The 23,427-nt window shown below is 44.3% G+C and overlaps 1 protein-coding gene across 3 annotated transcripts in view; it reads left to right on the top strand.

Annotated features, from left to right (window-relative positions):
* OVCH1 (ovochymase 1) overlaps window positions 1-23,427 on the top strand; it is a 1,142,331-nt gene that overhangs the window by 685,028 nt on the left and 433,876 nt on the right. For all 3 annotated transcript variants that reach the window (XM_085652349.1, XM_085652348.1, XM_085652347.1), the window contains exon 17: window positions 3,814-3,886. In XM_085652349.1, the coding sequence (XP_085508475.1) occupies window positions 3,814-3,886 (73 nt within the window). The remainder of the gene's footprint in view (window positions 1-3,813; window positions 3,887-23,427) is intronic.

Here is a 23,427-nt window from a genome sequence, read left to right as displayed (position 1 = left end):
ATTAGACTGATTGGGACGATTAAAAACCATACATTTTGTTTTTAGAGAATTTATTTCTAAACCAGATTCATTGCATCCCTTATTGAACTCATCTACTAAATTTTGGGGTCCAAGCGGGGTTTGGGAGATGAGCAGGGTATCATCTGCAAATAAAAGTACAGGCACTGCTTGCCCAATAAGCCTGGGTGGATCACCCCTACAATTCAAGATTGGTTCAAGCAGACCATTAGTGTAAAGGGTAAAGAGTAGGAGCAAGGACGCACCCTTGCCGCACTCCTCTGTTTACCTTGATCCGATCGGTAAGCCCCCTCTCACTCCCTCATCTAATTCGAGCATAGTTATTCGTATGCAATCTAATAATGATTTGCAGGAGTTTTTCCGAGATCCCCGTTTTACGGAATGCTGCCCACAAATTTCCTCTGGGAAGTAAGTCGAATGCACTACGGAGGTCTACAAACACTACATTTAATGGAACTTTCTTTATCGTAGCATATTTCCAAAGGATCAATTGAAAACAAAATACCTGATCCATAGTGCTGGTTTTGCCCATAAAACCTGCTCGCAGAGGTGATAATAAATTCCCTTCTCTCATCCAATCTTGGATACTCTCTAAGAAGAGCCGTCAATTTTTTTTTCTGAGCAATATCGAGAAGGCTGATAGGCCGGTAGTTTGCTGGTCTGTCTTACCTATCCAGGCTGGGGTTTAAGATACCATGACCACTGTCTTTTTTTCTGTATTTTGGATGGACAACCATGCCTGAGATCCTGAACCATGTGTGGTGCCTTCTGCCTAGAAATTACACTTGAGAACATTTCCTTTAAAAGTAATTTGAGTCAAAGAGAAGCGCCTCCATGTTCAATTACATTGCTAAATATATTAGCAGAAAAGTATGTTTTGTGTCTTATGCTTACACAGCAGCCTAATATGTATGGCCATTATGGAACAAGTAGAAATGAAGCTGTAGAACAGTTTCAGATTTACTTCACGGAGAATAACTGTTTTCAGTGGAATTCCCTGAACAAGTGGAAAGCTTTCAAAGTGTACGCTAAAAGAATGTTTTAATACCATATGCAGTGAGAGTGGTCTTCAATAGAGAGCCTGATAAAGTTGAAAATGACATGAAGAGGCTTTAGCAACAAACAGTGTCAAATTGGACTTGGGGAATGGATGATGCAGAAGCAGGCTGGTTGTGCTGCACTAATGGAAAGATTGAAGGTCGTCGATTATAGAAGATGTATACCCAGACAAAATGAAGATGAACAGGATGACGTCCTTGCTGTGGTATTCCCCTCCCCAATGTTTTTGCCTTTGTCCCCCTTACTTTATTCAATTTATTTTTGTTGGCATAAGGACTTCCTAAAACATGGTAAAACTGGCCTACACCTTAATGTCATATTTAATTTACTTCCAAGTCCATTGTAAATGATACTCCATGCACTCAGGGACTGTAAATTAAATTGCTGCTAGTGAGCAGCAGCACCCACTAAGGTACACCTGGAAAATGTCTCAGGGCAGCCAGTAGAGCAGTTTTAAACTGCCTATTTGACCAGGCAAAATAAAACTTTTGCCAGGCCTAAACTTTCCCTTTTAATACTTAAATCACTCCTATGGAAGCCTCTAACCACCTAGACAGAAGTGTGCATGGTATTTAAAAAGTAGGACATATCGGTAGACGTTTTTCATAGACTAACACTAGATTTTCTTATTACATATGTTCTAACTTCTGATTGGGAGCAGATGGAGAAAAGCTCAGTCAAATTAATTATTGTAATTTAAAATCCTCTTTAATGGTGAAGTAGAAGTACAATTTTGAAAATGCCACCTTTAGAAAGTTCAAAAAGAACAATTGATGGACAGAATGCAGAACAATGTCATACATTCACTCCAGTACAGAGATCTGTGCCTAAATCCATCAGTTTTTTGCTCACAATGCCATTCCAGTTTGGACCCAGCCATAGTCAAATCACTCTTGACCCTGCGTCCAATGGGAACAGTCCAGCCCGAACTGCCAGGCCAGGTCCTCCCTGGTCTGGAAACAAGCAGGTCCAGAAGTGTACTGAGTTGGTGTCAGAGGTCCAGTACTTCTACCCAGATGTGTGTTTGAAGTGGAGGAGTTTTCAAAGAAAAGCTCTTGAAGTGCACAAATCCCTGCCCTGGCTCAGACTCACTACATCGGAGTGGGGGGCATTCATGCTTTCTAAAAGTGCATTTTCAGACTTGCAACTTAAAATCCGACTTTGCCATAAGTTGTGATTTTAAATTGAGTCCAGAGACCCCAAACCTGAAATATCCATCTTTTCCCAATTTGAAATTGTACACATAAAATGTAATAAGGTAATCCCAATGTTCTTATGGGAGAGATGGGCCTTGCTGTAGTGAAAAACTAATTTGAGAGTTTTTCACCACTAGGACACATAAAACTTTAAGGTCCATGTCCACCTTTTTAGATTTACTGCACCATGCCCTTGGGGCTGTCCATGGCCTAGCTTAGGGGTGACTAATATGTATTAAAAAAGGTTAGGCCTGGCAAGAGGTTTAACTTGCCAGATTGATATGGCAGTGTTAAACTGCACGCACACATGGGCTCTGCAGTGGCAAGCCAGAGACATGGTTACGGGGCTACTTATGTGGGTGGCACAATCCATGTTGCAGGCCCACTAGTAGCATATACAGGCCCGGGGCACATGTAGTGCACTTTACTAGAGACTTATAAGTAAATTAAATATGCCAACTAGGTGTGAGCCAGTGTTACCATTTTTATAGTAGAAAGCTCAGGCACTTTACGACTGCTAACAAGTGTTAGAGTTCTAAAGCCGACACAAACTAGGTCAGAAAAAGACGAGGAGAAAGGAAAAAGGTTTGGGGTGACCCTTCAGAGAGAGCCATTTTCCACGGCCATGTACACCAAGTCAAGTCCCTCTGAGATCAGTAACTAGTGGTCATTCTCAAGCCCAGTTGATTGTCTTTTTCAGATTAAATCAAAAAAGTACTGGCTGCAGAAATTGAAAGTTTTTATGCAAAAAATATTTGGGGGTGGGGGCGGGGCCTTACTTTTGCACCACCAACCTTGTGAACAGGCCATAATGTCGTAAAGTGTTTGTTGAAATGAATATCCGTTTTCAGAGCGGTTAAATACATCATTAACTTTTGTTCTTTTCGAAGCTTGTCTGTGCCAGTTACACTATGTAATGGTTGCAACCTCGGTGCAAAGCATTGTTTACGATAGATCCCGGGCTCAAGGTTGGAGCAGTATCACTTTTCATAACAGATTTAGGAATTGGAATAATGACTTGGATGCATCAGACATGGACCACCCGAATCCTAGAGCGGCACAAGATTTCACTGTCTAACCTCATGAGAAATTACATTGTTGGCTCTTGTATGTAAGTAAGTTGAACATAAATAGCTTGCCTCAAGGAAAACAACCCTATATCTTCCTTATCGCCTCTTCCAAATATTGACTCCTACTTTAATGAACATTGATTCACCAGAATGCCTCGGGTAGCAGAAGTGGCATCACTGGCTTCCACCTTTGTCCCACCCTTCCTAACAAGCTTACAGTTTGCTGCTGTTGCTAGGAGACGGGCAAGCAATAACCAATGGGAATTGAAGGGGGCCCATAGAGCCCCGTGTACTTTCGGTTCCTGTTGCTCCCTTCTATACCCCCCACCAGCTCCCCCGCAAACCCAGGGTAGCAAAATGGCACCAGGGGTACCCCTATTTGACTTCCACCTAGTACTTAACTACTCTCTAAATGTAGAATTAAAGCAATAAGGTGGTCTCAGTAAGCATGTATTTATTTTGTTTTTCAGGATAGTGAAACCGTCCTCCTTGATCATCACTGCTGGCATTCACGACAGATGCTTGAAGGACTCGAATGAACAGGTTTGAACAAAACACATATTTTTACATCTGGCTTTACAGCGCAGCGGCTTGCCAAACATTGCTACTGATGCTTTAAAATAAACCTAGACCGAGCTTTACCTCCACCCAGAGAGAGTTAGTTTCTCACCTCATAGTGTTGGCTGTTTGGAGCATCCTTCTGCCGCTCTTGAGGGCTTGCATTGCAATGAATGAGGAACTATTTTACATATAAAAAATCAGTCATCCCACATTAAATTCTGTATCCCATATATGGATTGTATACACAAGACAATCCTTTCTATTAGAGCAGTTTTTTTTTATTTTGTCAGAACTTGTGTGAGCATCACTTTGATATGACTGGCCAAATTATTTTTTGCTTTTCAAGTTCCGACCAGCCTAACCCCAAAATGGCTATCCAGTATTACAAGAAGCAAGCTCCTGCACAAGCCTGTCCTCCTTGTTAACACGGGTCTTAGCTGCCCTGCTGCTGCATAGACTTACACCGTAACCAGCAGCTCCTTGGTGTGTGCTTCTATATCCAGCTCCCGACGCCTTCTTTTGCTGCTGGGTTGCTGCTAATTTTAAGCACGCTCGATAGCTCCTGTGATGCCGCTCCTAAGTGCTTCTGTCAGGCACTTTAGTACAAACTACCGCGCACAGGTGCTGTCTCCTCTTCCAGTTCGTTCTTACTCTGCATCTTCTCTTACGTCCTCCACCACCACGATTATCAAAGCTACCACCATTTTTACAGCCATTACTTGCCACCATTACCAACACTGACTGCCATTTCCATGATTACATTACAAGCACTGCCTCCAACTCCTTCACTACCATCAACACTCGCAACCACCATCATTGCCTCCTCAGCTAGCGCCATTATTGCTTTAATGAGCTGAGCTCTGCGAATAGAGGCAGAAACCAATCAGGATTGCGATCTGTTCGCTCATTAAGCCTTCCACTGCAAGGGTTGTTTGTCCACACCTCTGCCCCGAAACCTTTGCATTAGTTTGTTGAACACCTGTACTCTTGGGGCTCTGTGAACCCACGCAAACTGTTTATTTTGGTACATCCAAAGGGGTATTGTGGTGCCAACCCTGCATCAATACCTCACTCCAACCAGAAGATAACATTTACAATGCACAGAATTTCATTTTATGTTGAGTTTCTAAAATGAACAAACCTGAATTCAATTCCAGAATGTTAATCATTGAAATATGGCCCTAAATGTCTGCCTCGGGCAATACCGAATGTGTGTTCTAAGGAAATGTAGTCTGCACAATGTATTTTGTCAAATTAGTGCAGATCATTACATTGTGGCAGAATGACTGGTAATGGGGCATTGTACATTTGATGAGAAATATCAAACCTCGGACTATATGGAAAGTTTAAAAACTATGTATGGTCTAATTCTGTAAAACCCAAGGAAGGAATCTAGTGATGCCAGGTTTGCCTCATCCTGATTGTCTGGTGTGGATAACTCTCTGATCAGGTTTGTCATATTTTTAGGTCTCGCCTTGGCAGGGCATGCGATGCATGCGCGGTCTCAGCGAGACTTAAAGTAAAATGAATCTTGCAACAGGTTTAACTGTGGGATTGCTGTTCTTTTCTTGCTTTCTGTTGGCTGTTGATGCGGTAGTAACTTCCATGTAGTCTGGAAGCAGTGGGAGCGAACTACAGTTTCCTTGCGTTCCGCTCGCACTTGTTAAGCTTCTTATCTTATCAGCCGTAGCTGGAACAGACCAGCTGTTGTGCTTTGATCGAAGCTGCTGTGACCGGGGAGCTCTGCTGCTCCCTGTGTGTTTCGTTTCTAACAGACCATTTACATTTGTACGAACCCTTTTAAGGGATAAGTGTTTTGTTTTTGTTTGGTCTGTTGCTCGAGAAGGGTGGTAAATGCTGAATAGTATGTTAGCTAGCTGGGATATTAGCAGGTTGTGTGATCCCTCGCTTGTTATAGGACAGGAAACTGAGCCGCAAACCTCTTCGCTGCAGCAGAGTATGGCCGTGCTCCCATTGGCATGCACACCTCCGGCCCGCAATGCTGCACTCTAAGATGTAGTGAAGGCCGCAGGAGTGAACAAAGTGCCTTTCAGAGGAACTCCTATAGGCCGGAGCGCACAGCGGCTGTGGCTATCGCAGGCAAACTGGACATCATCTCGCTTCAAACATCTGCGTGGGAAGGGGGGTGTATAGAGTGGGGCACCCGTAGACTAGGCCTGGGCTAAAAATCCGTTCCACTCGCGGAAATAGCGATAATTTGACATTTTCGCGTTCCGCGGAGAGCGCGAAAATGTAAACATTTCCACAATCCGCATTTTACCGGAAATTTTTTGCTTGCTCACGCTGTAAAATAATACATTCTTGCGTGTGTGCGATCGCCTTACCTGAATCCCCGCGTTCGGCGACAAGTTTTCCCGATCCAGTCGCGTTCTCTACGAGATGTTGGATTGTTGGTAGCCATTTGCGCTGTCTCGCGACAGTTCGCACCCGCAGTAACCTCATTCGTCGCGCGATCACGTCTTTCTTCTCGCGATCATGCACCGCGAGACAAGTGAAAACAAGATGGCCGCGCCCGTGGGCAACCGCATGGGTAAGTTGGCGAGCCGCGACCACGCAGAACATACCGCGAACGGGCGGGGAAAAAAACTTCCGCATCTTCGTGATATTTCCGCGTGTTTGTGGAGATTTTTAACATTTTCGCGATAATTTGCGAAAGTGAATTTCGCAAATTCCGCACACAGCTGGGCGGCCGTCAGCCAAGACTATCAGAGAGGGCAGAGACCCCAAGCTGTGTGCACGTGAGAGCAGAAGAGCCGACGCACATCTCTGCGCGCTTGAAGGGCTCTTCCCGCCCAGTAGGATGCCGCCAGTGATAACGACAAAGCAGGGGTTAAAGGTGCCGACCAATGAAAGGCGAGGGCAGACTCTCCTAACACTGGCTTCGGACGCCTGACTTCTGATAGAAGGCCGTTGATGTGCCTACACGCCCTGCCCAGGACGAAGTCTCCAGTCTCTTTTGAGCGGGAACATATCCCATTTTGGTGTCTATATTGTAATGTGTGGTGACTTTAATTGCAAGATGGGCGAACGAGGTGTCAACGATGAAGCAGTAATCAAATGTAGATCATACCATGTTATTCTGACTCCAAGTCACGCTTTTGCAAAAAGGAAAATGCCTGGCCCAATTCTGCAGCCACGAAGGACTGTTATCCGCATAAAGCTAATGCGACAACCACAATGTATCTATGTACAATGCTTGATGGGCCCAATCAGTTACATCTTAATGGAGGCAACTGATTGGGACTTATTTGAAAATTTGCATGAACAGTAGAAGGTGGAAAGTGACCATAATCCTCTCACCATAGAAATGAAATGTAAGAGACAGATGGAGCCAAGAGAAGTTCAACATTGGAACCCCACCTCTAACCTTATTTATAAAGTTTTATATAGCGCGAACAAGATCCCGAAGGATATCGGAGCGCTTTCAATTGGATGGAGGGAAGGTAATAAATGCAATAACGGCATCAGATAAGAAAATTTAACACAACAATTACAAGACAAAGGGGTCAAAGAAGAATAATACAATAACTGGTACATAGCGAGCTAGGGGAGCAAACGATAGGTTAAAGAAGAGTAGCATCTAATCAAGGTCCTAAGGTTGTAGGATCAGTGACTTACAGCAAATGATCCTAACCCATTAAGGTAAGAACTTGTTCATGAGGAATCTTTTGACTTCCAGTTTGAAAGCAACCGTGGAGGAGATTCTGAATACTTCCGGTGGAAGAGAGTTCCAGATCTTTGGGGCAGTGTCGGAGAAGGCTCTGTAGCAAGTTCTCTTTTTGCGAAAGAGCTGTGGTTTCACGAGGAAAGTGTTAGCACTTCTTGAAGGTCTACCACCTCCGGATAATTCAAGCTTATGCGCTAGGTAACTGGAGGTTTTGAAATGGAGGGCTTTGTACGACAGACAGGCAATCTTTAGCTGAATTCGTGCTTCGTAGGGCAGCCACTTAAAGGATTTTAGGACTGGGGATATGTGCGCATTTCTTTTGGTACCCGTAACCAATCTTGCCGCAGTGTTCAATGATGTCCTTAGTGGGGGCCAAGGTATATTTGGGGAGGCCATAGAGCATAGCACTGCCATAGTCTAGTCTCGGCAAAACAAGCGCTTGGACCAACTGCTTGAAATCATCTTGTGTAAGGAATCGTTTGATATTTGAGTATCCTCATCAGGTGATTAGCTCCCTTACACACATTGCTGATATGATTCTTCATGTTCAGATGCTCGTCCAGGGTGAGTCGATAATGAGGCGGGTGCAGTTGAAGGCAGTGAGGTGACTCATCGAAAGGTCTAGTTTGGGGATGTGATTCGGAGGAGAAATGAGAAGGAATTGTTTTGGAGGTGTTGAGCAGGAGGTGGTTCTCAGTTAACCAGTTTTGAGTAGACCGAGAAGTGTTGAATGAAATGAGGTTATACGGGGGGGAGATTGTCAGATAAAGTTGCGTATCGTCCGCATACATATGTAAGAGAATGTTCATGGAATTTAGTGCATTAGCTAATGGTTCCAAGAACAAGTTGAAGAGTATAGGAGCTTGGCTGGGCCCTTGGGGGACCCCCATGGATACTGGAGGGGGCTGGGAGAGGGAGTGGTTTGCCTAGACTCTTTGTGATCTGTGGTGGAGGAAGGACAAGAACCATTGCAAGACCCGCAAGAAAGGCCAATCCTGTTCTCCAAAATGAATAGGAAGTTGTCATGATTGACAGTATCAAACGCAGAGGAAAGGTCAAGGAGGATTAGGAGGCAAGATTCGTTTTGGTCAAGCAATTTTAAAATTGCCTTGGAGGGCAAGATAGAATGAGATGTAAACCCGACCTAAAGTCCAATGTAACAGAATGGAAAGCTGAAATAACTATGGTCGGCCTTCAAACATCCATCCTGGAAGGCCCAATGGGGAATGACAAATTATTTCTGGTTGACAAATTGCTCAAAGCTTTAACCCAGTTTGAATCTAAAAGATGTACCTTTAACAAGCAATCCATAGCTCAAAACAATTCCAGTGATGGATGGCTTGACGAGGATTGTAAGAATAAAAAACTGAATAACAGTCACTAGTTCAGTCACTCAACAAGAGATTAAATCGGGCTGCAAGATCTAGCTATAAGGCCATGAATTCAAAGGTCCAAGTAAAGGGTTTTTCTGAATAGTGCATGCGCTATGTTTTGAGAACAAAATTGACATTCATTCCCTAACAAAGGGGGAGAGACTGGGTATACATATGACAGGTTATTAGGCCAAAAGCCTATGCTAATGTCAGGCTTATAGGACTCAAAAATCCTCAAAAAATTGACTCTTATTAAGTTGGGTGCGCTCATTTCTGTGGGAGCAATGTCAGGCGGTTGCCCTTCTTCCCTACTGCTCTGACTGTAAGACCATTAAACAAGGAGTGCCTCAGGGTTCTCTTCAACATTTACATGAGGCCGTTAATAACACTCATTAGAACATTGAAATATGGAGCACTCCATTGAAGACAATGGAGTGCTCTGTGCTTCTACGGGCCGATAGAAGGCAGCAAAGCAACATTCCAATGTTTTCACATTCTAATAGCCCTATAGCCCTTCGTAGCTGGGCTATACTGGCTATTCGGCTCGGCCCTTTAAAACTGGAGTGGGCCTTTAATAGCCGGTAGAGCCCACTACGGCAGGCTATAAGGCAATATTAAAGCCCATAATATCAGGCTGGTCAACTATGCTGATGATGCACAATTGATTTAGTCTTTTGAAAACGAGCAGCATGCCATGAATGCTTTCCATAATTGTATGAATGACATTGTCAATTTGCTAGATTCAAACTTCCTTAAATTCAATGCGGATAAAACCATGTTTTGAGCAAATAAAATCCTCCTGATACTCCCTTTTAATTTCTGGCAATTGTCGATCAGTGAATAGCCGATACAATCGGACACGGTCCGCAATTTAAGGGTCACATTATACAACAAGCTGTCCATGGAGTGCCACGTTAAAGTTGCTGCCACTTGCTTTTCGCTCCCCGGACCGTGGCATTTGGAATCTCCTTCTAATGCGTCCTACCACTGCTAAAACCCTGATTGAGTAAGCTATCAGATAAACCGATTTATACAGAGCCCAACCCTCAACTATGAAATTGGCACTGAACAGACCTAGGAGATCGTCTGCATCGAATGCAATGAAGGAACTCTACCGGCTACCGCTGAAATGGAGAATAGCCTTTAATCATTGTGCATAGTATTTAAAGAACTTCATGGCAAGTGCCCAGTGCCCCTTTAAGACAGATTAAAAAGACATCCCCGAGGAAGATGTCTCTGCTCCGCAATGGCAACTCTTATCTGCGTTGCTAAATTCTGGAAGATAAGACAGGGCGGGCAAGCATTTATGGTCAGAGCTGCCCAGCTCTGGAGTAAGTTAATAGCCTTTGCTTTTCCTCAAGTAACTCATATTATAATATGTGGTTTTATTTATTTTTTAATTTTATTTTTGGTAAGTTTGCTAACACAATGTGCAGAATAAAAAAATAAAATAAATCCAGGATACATGAAAGGCGCAAACTATTTTCTGCATATTATTAACCCCTCCCCAACCCAGCTGCCTCTTTCAGCAAGTACAGTATTGCAATCTTATGAACAATCTACATAACACCTTTCAACCTACAGGGTGTTGAAGGACCACCCCGTATTTACATTAAGTCTAGGTGAGTGCACATTATATCTATTGCAGGTCTGGGTTTTGAAGCAGAAACATAGAAACGGTGCCCAAAAGTCTTGAGGTTGCAAGGCGGTAGGCAGCTCCTCTGCATAGATGCCCACTTGTTCTTTGCAATACACCAGGTCTCGAATCCATTTCTGAAGAGTTGAAGATGACTTGGCCCCCCCAATTCATTGCAACTGCACTCTTCACAAACAAAGTAGAGATTGCGACTGTTCGCCTATTGCAGGGTTTAAGCTTTTTCACCAAGCCTAGCAGGCATAAATCTGGTACACTTGCAATGTTTTCTAGAGTTACTTCTGAGAGCACCTGTACAACCCTTTTCCAAAAGTAATATATATTGTATGACAGTCCCACGCCAAGTGTATAAACTCTGCTTCATCTTGCCCACATCGCACATCCGCTTAACCCTAATTTCTGTAGTTGACTGGAGGTATAGTACAACTGATGTAAATACTTGAAATGTATAATAGAGATTACAATTCGCAGTTTAACGACCAGTCAATTTGCAACAATACTCCCAGTTTTCTAGCGTCACCGAGGGTTTGATCACCGCATTCCATTTTTGTAGCAGGGGCGTATACAAGTTCGTTCTCTCTCAGGGATGCATTATACAGTCTAGTGATCAGTCCCTTGTCCTGGGCCGCAGAGATGCCTGGGTGCGCCGCAATCGACAAAGTTGGGGTATACATATATTCCCACAGGGCTCGCCTGGCGAGATTCTTCCACGCCCAAGGAGTACACTTTATAGTATTTATTTCCTTTCTGGCAGCCCCTGCCTGCAAGACTGTCTCAATCAGCGGTGTCGGATGCATAGTGTTAGCTTCAACCGTGGTGTGTGGAAGATAGCATTGTGGGAAAAATCAATAATGCGCATAGTGTGCTTGCTTGCATAAATAATATAAGCGCAAGTCAGGTGCCTTAAACCCACCCTGTTGAAACAGTTGTGTTAGTGTTTTCCAGCCACATCTTGGCTGTTTTCCAGCCCACACAAGCGACAACAGACAGGACTGAAGTGATTCGAAGAGTCCCATATGAAGTTGGATCGAGATGTTTACAAATGGATATAGCAGCTTTGGTATAACAGTCATTTTTACAATTGCAATTCTATCTGCAAGGAAGAGAGGGAGGAGGGTCCACCGTGTAATTTGTTCTGTAATATTAGTAATGTCTCGCCCATAGTTCATGGTCAGTACCACTTCGGGGTTTTTATGTATCCATATTCCTAGATACTTCACCGGGTCCATTGACCAGGGCAACGGGAAGTCAAGCGCTGTTTTCTGAGTGCCAGCTGTCAGCGAGAACACTGTGGATTTAACCCAATTAATACCTAGGCCCGAGTATCCTTCAAATACCATGTATTCACGCAGCAGGGCCAGAAGAAACCTTGCTGGTTCACAGACGTATATCCTATCATCCGCGTAGAGGGAGACAGCAAGTGGTCGCTGCCTAAACCTTAATGCAGCATGCCCATGCTTTTGATGAATTTTGCAAGCCAAGGGCTCAATTGCCAGAGAAAACATCGGGGATAAGGGGCAGCCTTGTCGAGTGCCTCTCTAAATTGGGAAGGCCTCGGAGACCCATCCCTTAACCCGTAGTCGGGCCACAGGCTTGGTATACAATAGGCTGATCCATTTAAAAAAAAAAAATGGCGGCATGCCCATTCTCTGCAACACTGTGAACATGTACCCCCACTTCAGTGAGTCGAAGTCTTTTGCAGCATCGAATAACACCGCAACCGCCTGAAAATATGACTCTAGATAATGAAGCACAGTGAAGCTTTGTAGAACTCACTTGGCAGCCTGGCGAGGCCAAAAGCTTGGCATGTGGGTAGGGACATTATAGCTTCCTTAAAATCTTCCTAATCAAAAGCATGTGTAAGATACTCCCTCTGATAGCCACCCAAGTGCGATATCATCTAAATAAGCAGTGATCTCTGCCTCGCTCACCGGCGGCCTTTCCCCATAAAGATCAGAGTAGAAATCTAAAAGAATCCTACTAATATCTGATGTGGAATGTCGCACAACTCCCTCACCATCTAGCATCTCTAAGATTTTCCTGGCCCTTCGGCAATGCAATTTCATTAGCCAGCGAGCAACTTGGCCCACCGCCCTCCCCGTAATATCTCACCTTACATCTTCTGGATCTGTGAAGGAGTTCCTTATCTGCTGTTTGATTGTAATCTGTAACTAGGTCTCTGATTTTGGTTAGTGTTGCTGCTGTGGGCCTTGCCTCATACTACCTTTCCAATACCGTTATTTGTGCTGCTAAACCTTTCATTCTTCATCGAAGATCCTTCAGGACCCCTGCCTGTGCCCCTATACACTCCCCCTACCCTTACCACTTTCAAAGCTTTCAACAGTGTCCCTGCACTCTCGACCGATCCCTCATTTTCGACTAAGAAATTACTTATTGCTTCCCTATGGTATCGCGAAAGACCGGATCTGTGAGAGAGGACTGTTGCAGTCTGCACTGAAATGGGGGCCTCGCACATTTCGGGACCTGTAACTCTAGCAACACAGGGGAGTGGTCTTAGAGCATTTTTACCAAGTGCGTAATTGTGACTGTCCAGGAACATGCCTCCTCAGATGCCAGCCAGTAGTCCAACCTGCACCATAACCCGTGCACTGCGGAGACAAAAGTGCTCTCCCCTGTGGCAGGATTACGAAGTCTCCATATATCTCGAAGGCCTTCAGCATCCAATAGTTCCAGCAATACCTGTGAAGCCTGTTTTCCCGGCCCCAATGCAGCCTTTGAGCGGTCCAAATCCTCATCTATGCACAAATTAAAATCTCCATCCCAGAGCACCACAGAGGGAGGGTACATAGAAATACTTCTCCATACATCATTAAAAAAAATCAACATTCCGCCCATACACATTGACCAGCAATACCATCGTGCCCCCCAGCCTACCCAAGACCATTGCCACCCTGCCCTGATTGTCTGCCTCAGATTTAATCACAGTGAATGGTGTTCCGTTTTTTTACTAATAATATCACCCCTCTGGAGTAAGACGAATATGACGCTGCTACTCTCACCCCGGCCCACTTAGCTCCAACATTGTTCTCAATAAGTTTAGTAAGTTGCGTTTTCCTGAAGGAAAGCGATTTGGACATTCATCCTATCCAAATAGGCTAAGACAGAGCAACATTTTTTGGGGCTATTAAGCCCACGTACATTCCATGTTAAAAACTTTACAGTACTACCCAGACCTGTAGCACATTTTTAACTTGGCTGCACATTTCCATCCGTGTTGTGGTCTTAAATTGTAATCCATACAAACCCACGTGTTCATAATACCGCACCTGCTGCAAACTTCCACCCCTCCAACCCCCACCCACATCAGCAACCCCAACATGCTAAAGACATTCCCTTTGAACAAAGACAAACCCCCCCCCAGCGACAAAGCGGCACAGTACACACATGGGGTACACCCACTAGGGAATGCCAGAGTGCCATATACCTTCCGACTTGGCAGGAGGTGGCCGACCTGTCAAATCTTGTTAGAAACTTTACAATAATAGCTCCTGTCCCGTAGCATTACTATGAGAGCACCAATTCAATCTAACCAAATGAGGCCCCCATCAACATATTTTCTTACAAATTGTGATCTCGCATGCAGCACCCTGCAGACCATCACCTCTCCATGTACGTAACATACATCATAGTAAGAGTTACTGTTCCTCATCGGCGGTGTCCTTAGAAGCTTCTTGCCTGCGTCATTTCAACATTTCGGCATATTCTAGTGTAGCTTTTGCGTTGAAGATTTTAGTTGCACCCTCTTGGCCAACCCTGAGGCAAGCCGAATATAGCATGGCATAGGGAATGTCTTCTGACATCAGGAGCTTCTTTACTGTTTTCAACTCTCTCCTGGCCACCTGTACTGTTGTCGTGAAATCCAGGAAAAAGGCCAGTGAATTACCCTGGTGGCTAATAGGTCCTTTCTCTCTGGCCATACGCAGGATAGAATCTCGATCTGTTGTTTAACAACCTAGCAATGATGGGGCCCGGCGTTGCCCCAGGTACCGGTCGCGCCACTAGTGAGTGTTGTGCCTGCTCTACTATTAGCATTGGAGATAAGCTGTCTGCCCCAAATATGTCCTTGAACATTGTCTCCACAAATATCTCCATTTTACCAGTTTGTTGATTCAGGCAGCCCAATAATTCTGAAGTTATTTCTTCTAGATCTCGCCTCCAAATCTTCATTTTTTGCTTGAGTACTGCCAATATCTTTTCCATGTTTAGCGATTTGTCTGGAACCGTGGCAAGTTCGTCCTCAGTTTGAGACTCTCTGCTCCACCTCCCCTATTCTAGTCATGTGCTTTTCCATCTTTGTGCACATGTGGTCCATTCGAAGATTTAGAGTGGCTATTTTGCCATCAATTCACGGGAGACTGCATTTCATTGCCAGAAGTGTGGCTTCCAGGGAGGGAGCAGTCTCTGTTGGGGCAACCACTTCCGAGTCTGAGGCGTTTTCGACTGTGACCTGCTCAGTATCCTCAGTTCAAACGTGAGATGGGGTTGCGACTTGTCCGTTTTTTCCATATTCGGTTTGTGCACACTTTTTATTATGTGATCTTGGCGTTTGTGATCAGTGCCACTCGTATGTCACAAGCTGTCTGCACTCACCTACACCCGATTCAAAGCATTTCCTTCTGCGTATTGTGCCTTCATTCGCAGTGAACACCACATCCAAGCCTTTGCGTTCAGGCGCTCACCCCACTTCTGGCACTTGAGGTGTGACAAATTATACATGCGTCACCCCCTCGCCTGAGCAGCTGTGCCCCTACCACTATAGCAGCCTCTAGCCGCCTGCAGCTTCTACCTTGCTGGTTGTGTATTTTATCCTGCTGCCCACAGTAGTACCTTTTCTGCTGCACTCTCCTCATGCTATCAGCTTGTCCCATCCTCTATTTACTGGGGCTGACGCACAAGCAGGGCCCAGGTTGCAGGATTCAGTTCAGGTCGCACCACTGTCCTATCCCTCCCGGGCTGCAATGCGGCCGCCGGACCTAATCTCCGCACACTTCACCCAGCGCGGTGCTGATCTGTCCCACTTCCGTTTTATCGCCGCATCGGTCCAGCCCGCCTCACCAGCACACAGGGCTCCGCCACCACTCTCTCTGCAGGCCCCACCGCAGCGGCATACGGCACAAGGCAGCTAATTGATCCCAGCTCTCCCTCGCACCTCACCTCGGTTGCTGTTCACTTCCAGGCCCGGTGCGTTTCAACCAGTCCTGTCAGCTATTTTGCCTGCTAGGTCTCACCAGGATCACCACCCAGATTGTTCGGGTTCCAGTTCTTTCAGGGATGCTGACTTCCTCACGACTGTCCAGAGCCCCTCACATTGCCAATGCATCCCTTTAAGTATTCTCGATTCCCTTTTTCGGCCCTTTTTCTGGGAAATGGAGCACACCTCTATATCGCCTCTTCTACCTTGCAGGTTGTGTATTTTATTCAGCTGCCCACAATAATACCTTTTTCGCCACACTCCCCTCGCGCTATCGGCTTGTCCCAGCCTTCTTAACCGGTGCGTATGCACAAGTGGGGCCTAGGCCGCAAGATCCAGTTCAGGCCTTATCACTGTCCTAGCCCTACCGGGCTGCAATGCGGACGCCATTTCTAAACTCCGCACTCTTCACCCAGCGCGGTGCCGATCCGTCCTGATTCAGTTTTTCGCCGCACCAGTCCACAGTACCCCAAGCCCCAGGGGACAGACCAGCTCGCTAGCGCACAGGGCTCCGCCGCCACTCTCTCGGCAGGCCCTTCTGCAGCCGCATATAGCACCAGGCGGCCAGTTGATCCAGCTCTCCCTTGCACCTCACCTCCGGTATTGCGCCGCCTGCGAGTGTGTTGCTGTTCACTTCCAGACATTTCTGCTCTGTATTTTAGACCCTGTGCATTTCAACCAGTCCTGTCTGCCATTTTGCCTGCTAGGCCTCACCAGGATCGCCACCCAAATTTCTCAGGTTCCGGTTCTTTCAGGGCTTCTGGCTTCCTCATGACTGTCCAGGGCCACTCATATTGCCTATGCGTCCCTCTTGGTGCTCTCGGTCCACCTTATTCCTGAAGGATTTTAGTCGGATAGTGGATCAACCAGCAGAGCTGCACAGTTAACGCAGCCATTTTGCCGCGCACACTCTAGCGCCCCCACGCTGTTTTTAGCTGCAGTTGTTTTGTCCAGGTTGAGGCCATCCGCGCCAGGATACCAGCATTATAAATATTTTAAATAACTAGGGAACCCAGGACTACCGTCAACTTGCTGGTTGGATTCAACTTACTGGTTTGATTCAACTTACTGGTTTACCCTGCTGAAGGAGATCTGACTGCTATAAAAGTTTCTTGGTCTGAACGTAGAAAGCTACATCGGTACTTATCCTAAGCAGCAGCCAGTCTGTTAAGTCCTTCCTGAACAGAGCCTTCGGACGTCACCCACTCAGAGCTTTCCTGCCACGAACATGCTGGGACAATGAAAGTCCGTAACTTGATGTCATCGAGCCCTACTTCGCATCCAGCCCTACTTCGGATCCAGTTTGCAGCTTCCCCTGCCAATGACTTATTGATGACCACTTTTTCTCCAGAAAAGTTTGTAAATCAAAAGGTTAACTTTTCAATGGAGCTAATTGGTCCTTTTAACTGAGCTGTTCTCCTGAACTTTTGAATTTCACCCAGTCTAGCTACTTACTAGATTTTCATAATTTTTTTGCCATTTTATTTACCAAAATATCCTTTTACTGAGTTGGTTTGCGATTTTTCTTGTGTGGCGTTTTCACTATATTACTGTTTGTGTGCTGCATACATGCTTTACACATTGCCTCTAAGTTAAGCATGACTGCCTTTGTACCAAGCTAATAGAAGGGTATGAACAGGTTTATTTAGTGAATTTTGTGGTTCACCCTGACAAACATTATGATAATTCTTTGAAGTGGGTTCTCACCTCCTTCAATAAATCTAATTTCTTACACATAGTTATGAGGCACATATTTCAAAGAGGAGGACTAAAGTAATAGAGCCTGGGATCGGCTGATACCTACCATTATCAGCCATTTCTGGAAACTATACATTGGAAAGTATGTAGGATGTGACTGACCTGGATTCAAGCATGTTTGGTTACCCAGGTTGCCTTGCAAATATAAAATTATGGGTAAAAAATTGGCTTCCATTTTCTGCTACTGAAATCTACAGAGCTTAAAAAAACACAAAAGTCCAGCCCTTCAAATGTCCACACTTCTCACAACAAAAAAGGCTACCCACATGCTTAAGTGCACAAGATAGGGATAAACTATTACATTTTGCCCATGTGATGTCAAGATGGTCTTTACATGACCTGTTTTGAACTGTTCCAGCCCATTACAATAAACCATGCACACACATGAGGTACTGCTTTTATTGGTAGAAGAATGAGCACACTGGGCAGTGGCACCTTTGCTGTTCCCCACAAATTATGGTAGATTCCGTAACAGAAATATGAGGAAAATATTTTTTAGAAACAAGTTTTGAAGAGCATGCTGCGTAACAAAGCTGTGGCATCCATGCAAGCCCCATCACCTTGTCTAGTTTTCTGATATGTCTGGAACAGATAGGTTTTGCTAAGTGTCAGCTAATCCTCTGCCCTAATATACAGCTATTCTCATCCCATAAATCAACCTAATTCCAAGCGTTTATCTTATGCTTTCACGTTAGAGTGCTTTAGTCTTTCTCTTCAAGGTGCTGGACCCGCATACGCTTCGCCAACCATTTTAAAAAGAAGTGCGGGATGGTAGAATAATCAGTTATCTACCAAATCCCCTATATTTCTGGCATTCTATTTGAGAATCTGTATGCACAAAAACACTTTTTCAGGAAACCATCCTAACTAATTGGCATTTTGGGTAGTCCAAAATTCATAGTGGTTGATTTGCCCTCATGCACAAACTAAGTAATATATGGTCATTATACAGTGGACAAAACATTGTAAACCACTTCCTGATTCTTGGCCCTGGGCATCATGTGCTTTTGAACTAACTACAAACAATATGAAGGTCTGTGACTGGAAGAGTCCAATGCATGCAATGGTGTATAATTTTTGTAGATCACCCTGGTGTGCAAAAAGTGACACCTAAATCTCCATTCCTTTGTTTCGCCTGCACAGTGCTTGCGCTGTCCTTGTGAAATCTATTGTTTTTAATATATCTTAAAAGGGACTTGCATCTCTCCTTTAGTTTTTATTGGTCCTTGTGCTTGCCAGTTTGCTTTCCTCAGTTCCTATTGGTTGTAGCCTGTTCTCTTTCCTGTGTCTCTTATCAGTTTCCCGTTGCTTAACTACTCATCCCCATCCGTTTTTGTGGTTTGAAATTTGTTTTATTTTTGGTAATGCTTCATACCATTTACCTTGCCAGGCTGCGTGCATGCATTTAAAGCTTGCTGCGTTCCCTGCCTGCGTGCATTTAGATTGCTTCATTTGTTTTTCACTACGTACTTAGTTGTGGCTCCGATGACCAACTCTTTTTATGCAAAACCAAAGGAAATGATGGACGGAGTGTTGAACATTGCAAGCACTCACCCCCAGTCAACTGATCTGGGTTTAATCCATCACCGTTTTTAAGCCCACTCTGCCACCCCAGTTCAGACATGGCTATATGCAAATCAGTCTGACCCTGTGCCTCATGGGAACAGTCCAGCCCGAACTGCCAAGCCATGTCTTCCCTGGACCAGAAACAAGCTTCCTAGGACCGGTTTCTGGCATTTCAGCAGTCTTCAGCCAGGCTTGCTTGAATCCAGTGGCAAAGTGAGCAAGGGACTCACGTCTGAACCTACCCTGCCAACTAATGGCGATCAATGTTCAACACTCCGTCCATCATTTCCTTTGGTTTTTGCAACTCTTTTTATGCACAATAAATTTTAACTCTGCTGCCTTCACCATGACAACCCATCTCAAACCACCCCCTCCCGTGCCCCCACCCGCATGCACACAGGAGGCAGACAAGAGCGTGAACAGCATTTAAAAAAAAACTAATTCTGCCTCCAATGGCAGACTTATTTTAAGCAGAAATTCATCCCTATTTATCCTTTTGATGCCTCGCTATTTCTGTTTCAGATGCCTTCGCCCTGACACGTTTCAAACTGCCCCCCCCCTCCCCAACCGCCTGCACACAGGAGGCAGCCAAGTGCGGGAATAGCATTTATTTACTATTTGTGGCTTCAATAACCGACTTATTTTTATGCACGCGCTAAAAGTTACATTCTCGTTCATTCCACTACACATGTATTACTTTAACCAAACACAAAACATTTCTAGACTAAGTATTTACCCTAAGGAAAAAAAACCTTTGTACTCATTTAATAGCTATTCCGTTTTTCACTTACATTTTGTTCATAATGAATTAATTCATATTGTCACATGCCCTTTTCTGTTTTAAATTACATCTAATACAGTTGCAAATTCAGTCAATGCTCAATTTTGCTTGCGCATCATTAGGACTGCCTATTGCACACGAGGTCCTCCTTTAAAATAACCCCTACAACCCCCATATCACTCATGTTATCAAATGCAAATACTTACAAGTACTTCTAATGCGTAGCCATAACTAAACCCATTATGGGTTCATCTTTAGTTTTACTATTCAATAACTATTTCAGTTGCTTTTCCAATGGCTTGTACACATTTTTCTTCTCTACTTCACTAAATAAATTTGCAAAATCACAAAATAAATATTTATTACAGGATACATTGCAATGCATCAAGAACTTTTACAATAGACGAAAAGTTCGCATGAGCTGAATTTATAAAAAAACATTTAATATAATCATACGATCTGTTTTACCCTATTCTAACAATGTAAAAATGTTACTACACAATTATTGCAACAGGGAATAAAATAAAAAAATGTATGCATAATGTTATCATTATTTTGGCCTTTGTGGCCTTCATCCCCACAACCCATCTCAAACCCCAACGCCTCACTCATGCATGAAGGAGGCAGACAACAGCGTGAACAGAGTTTGCTTTTATTTACTATTTATGGCTCTAATGAGCAAATCATTTTAAGAATGTGTTCACTATTTATGCCTCCTGTACCCCACTAGGTCTGCCTCCAATGCCTTCACCCCGACAACCAGTCTCCCCCTCCCTCCCCCATGCGCACAGGAGGCAGACAGAAGCATGAACAGCGGCTTTTATTATGTACTATTTCTGGTTTCGATTACCAACTTTTTTTAATGCAGAAATTGATCACTATTTCTGCCTACGATGCCTTCACCCCGAAAACACGTCTCAACCCCCCCCCCCCTTCGCCCGCATAAATAAAAAGTTAAACTAAATGTGTGCAATGCAAAATGGAAACAATAAAACTACTTCACGAAGTAAATTGAAAAACAAAAAATATACATCTTGCCTTTATCAATATAAAAATGAAAACACTTTAAGTGTTTCTTTCACTTATATGGCACTATTGGCCAGATGCTATTTGCAAAAAAGACTTATTCTTCATTTTACTAGTCAATGACACAAGAACACATTTTCAACCTCTTTTGCTCAACTAATTTATTACGTTATGCTAACACAACGCTTACTTTGGGCTTGTTTTGTTTTTCATCCCCCTTTACTTAATCTGCCCATAGCTGCACCGCTCTCAACCCTACTTTTAAGGTAAATTCTTTTTTTAAATGTCACCCCACCCCCCTTTACCTAGTATCCCCACGTTATAGTAGCACCAGGAAAAGTACAATATATTGATTTTTACTATAAACAACTCGTAGCAGTTAATTGGAGTTTCAGTAACTTGTATTGCGCAACTACTCACAAAACTACAAATTACAACAAAACAAATATATTAATAATCACCTAGGCGAAACCTAATGTATTTGCCAATGCTTGTTACACTTGTTACAAATATATTTGTTTAATCAATTTGTTTCCTTGGAAATTCCTTGAGCAAACAACCCCTTGCTGAATTAGGAATGTTGTATACTGCTGAGCAACTGTAGCATTATGTGAGCTCCCATGGGGTTCACACATCTTTCTCACACACAAAAACCTATGTATAACGCCCAAAAGTCCAACCAGACTCTGGTTCCTTGCGAGGGCACAGACACACAACGCCTTCCTCTCACTTAATATTGAGAGGTAAGAGGAGAGCATTCCTCATACTGTGAGAGGTAAGAGGAGAGCATTCACTTCATCACTGTGAGAGGTAAGAGGAGAGCATTCCTCATACTGTGAGAGGTAAGAGGAGAGCATTCACTTCATCACTGTGAGAGGTAAGAGGAGAGCATTCACTTCATACTGAGAGGTAAGAGGAGAGCATTCCTCATTTCATACTGTGAGAGGTAAGAGGAGGGCATTCACTTCATACTGAGAGGTAAGAGGAGAGCAGTCCTCATACTGTGAGAGGTAAGAGGAGAGCATTCCTCATACTGTGAGAGGTAAGAGGAGGGCATTCACTTCATCACTGTGAGAGGTAAGAGGAGAGCATTCCTCATACTGTGAGAGGTAAGAGGAGAGCATTCACTTCATCACTGTGAGAGGTAAGAGGAGAGCATTCCTCATACTGTGAGAGGTAAGAGGAGAGCATTCACTTCATCACTGTGAGAGGTAAGAGGAGAGCATTCACTTCATACTGAGAGGTAAGAGGAGAGCATTCCTCATTTCATACTGTGAGAGGTAAGAGGAGGGCATTCACTTCATACTGAGAGGTAAGAGGAGAGCAGTCCTCATACTGTGAGAGGTAAGAGGAGAGCATTCCTCATACTGTGAGAGGTAAGAGGAGGGCATTCACTTCATCACTGTGAGAGGTAAGAGGAGAGAATTCCTCATACTGTGAGAGGTAAGAGGAGAGCATTCACTTCATACTGTGAGAGGTAAGAGGAGAGCATTCACTTCATACTGTGAGAGGTAAGAGGAGAGCATTCCTCGTACTGTGAGAGGTAAGAGGAGAGCATTCACTTCATACTGTGAGAGGTAAGAGAGCAGCATTCCTTATACGGTGAGAGGTAAGAGGAGAGCATTCACTTCATACTGTCTGTTCCCTGGCAAGGAGCCCATTACAGTTCCGTATACTTGTTAGATGAGTCTGTGCCCGAGCAATCCAGATATTTGTATTTTTCCTTGCCAGAGATGACTGAGACGTGCTCCTTACGGTGTCTAGCTCTTTCCATGGCACAGGCGCACAGCTCCTTCCCCTGGCACAGCTTTCCGGGCGGGCAGCACAGACCCAGCGCCATCTTGCGCTGATTCTCGGAGTTTGAAGCTCTGACCAGGAGCTGTGGGTCAGTGCTCGGAAAGCTGGCAAAGGCTGTTTGGGTTTCTTAATGTTAAAATGCAAGTGGTGGTTGATTCGCTGTGAGAAACGGTTACACTATCTCCATCGCCACCTTCAATAGTATGGATTATTAAAACATTCTGGGAAATGATTTGTCAGATTATGACCACTTGGCAGGTATGCTTTCCACACTGTGCGCATGCAGCTTCATGCCTGTTTGTATGCTCCATGTGTCGATTACAGATAAAAGCGGCCCATGCCCTCATTGTTCCGAGAATGAATGTAAAACTCCGAAATCAGTTGCCCAATCACCAGTACATGTATGCCAGGTCATTGGCTCGTTGCCGGACATTCTTAGCACCCGCACCCCCCTCCCCCCCCCCCCCCCAATTAAAGTAGATCCTTTGATTCCTTCTGTCTTACAGTCCCGGAATCAAACCATGCCAATGCCATATTCAACTTCCTCATTTAACAATGATCTTACTGAAATCTCTGTGCTTCAAAGAGGAAATTCCACGATACCAGAAATGTTTAAAAAAAATAATCCATTACAGTAGAATGCTTTTCTATTATTTTCTTCTACAATG

The sequence above is a fragment of the Triturus cristatus genome, chromosome 4_1 (genome assembly GCF_964204655.1).
Source record: "Triturus cristatus chromosome 4_1, aTriCri1.1, whole genome shotgun sequence".
Classification (NCBI taxonomy): domain Eukaryota; kingdom Metazoa; phylum Chordata; class Amphibia; order Caudata; family Salamandridae; genus Triturus; species Triturus cristatus.
The sequence above is the reverse complement of the archived record's forward strand: the minus strand, read 5'-3'. Positions and strand labels throughout refer to the sequence as shown.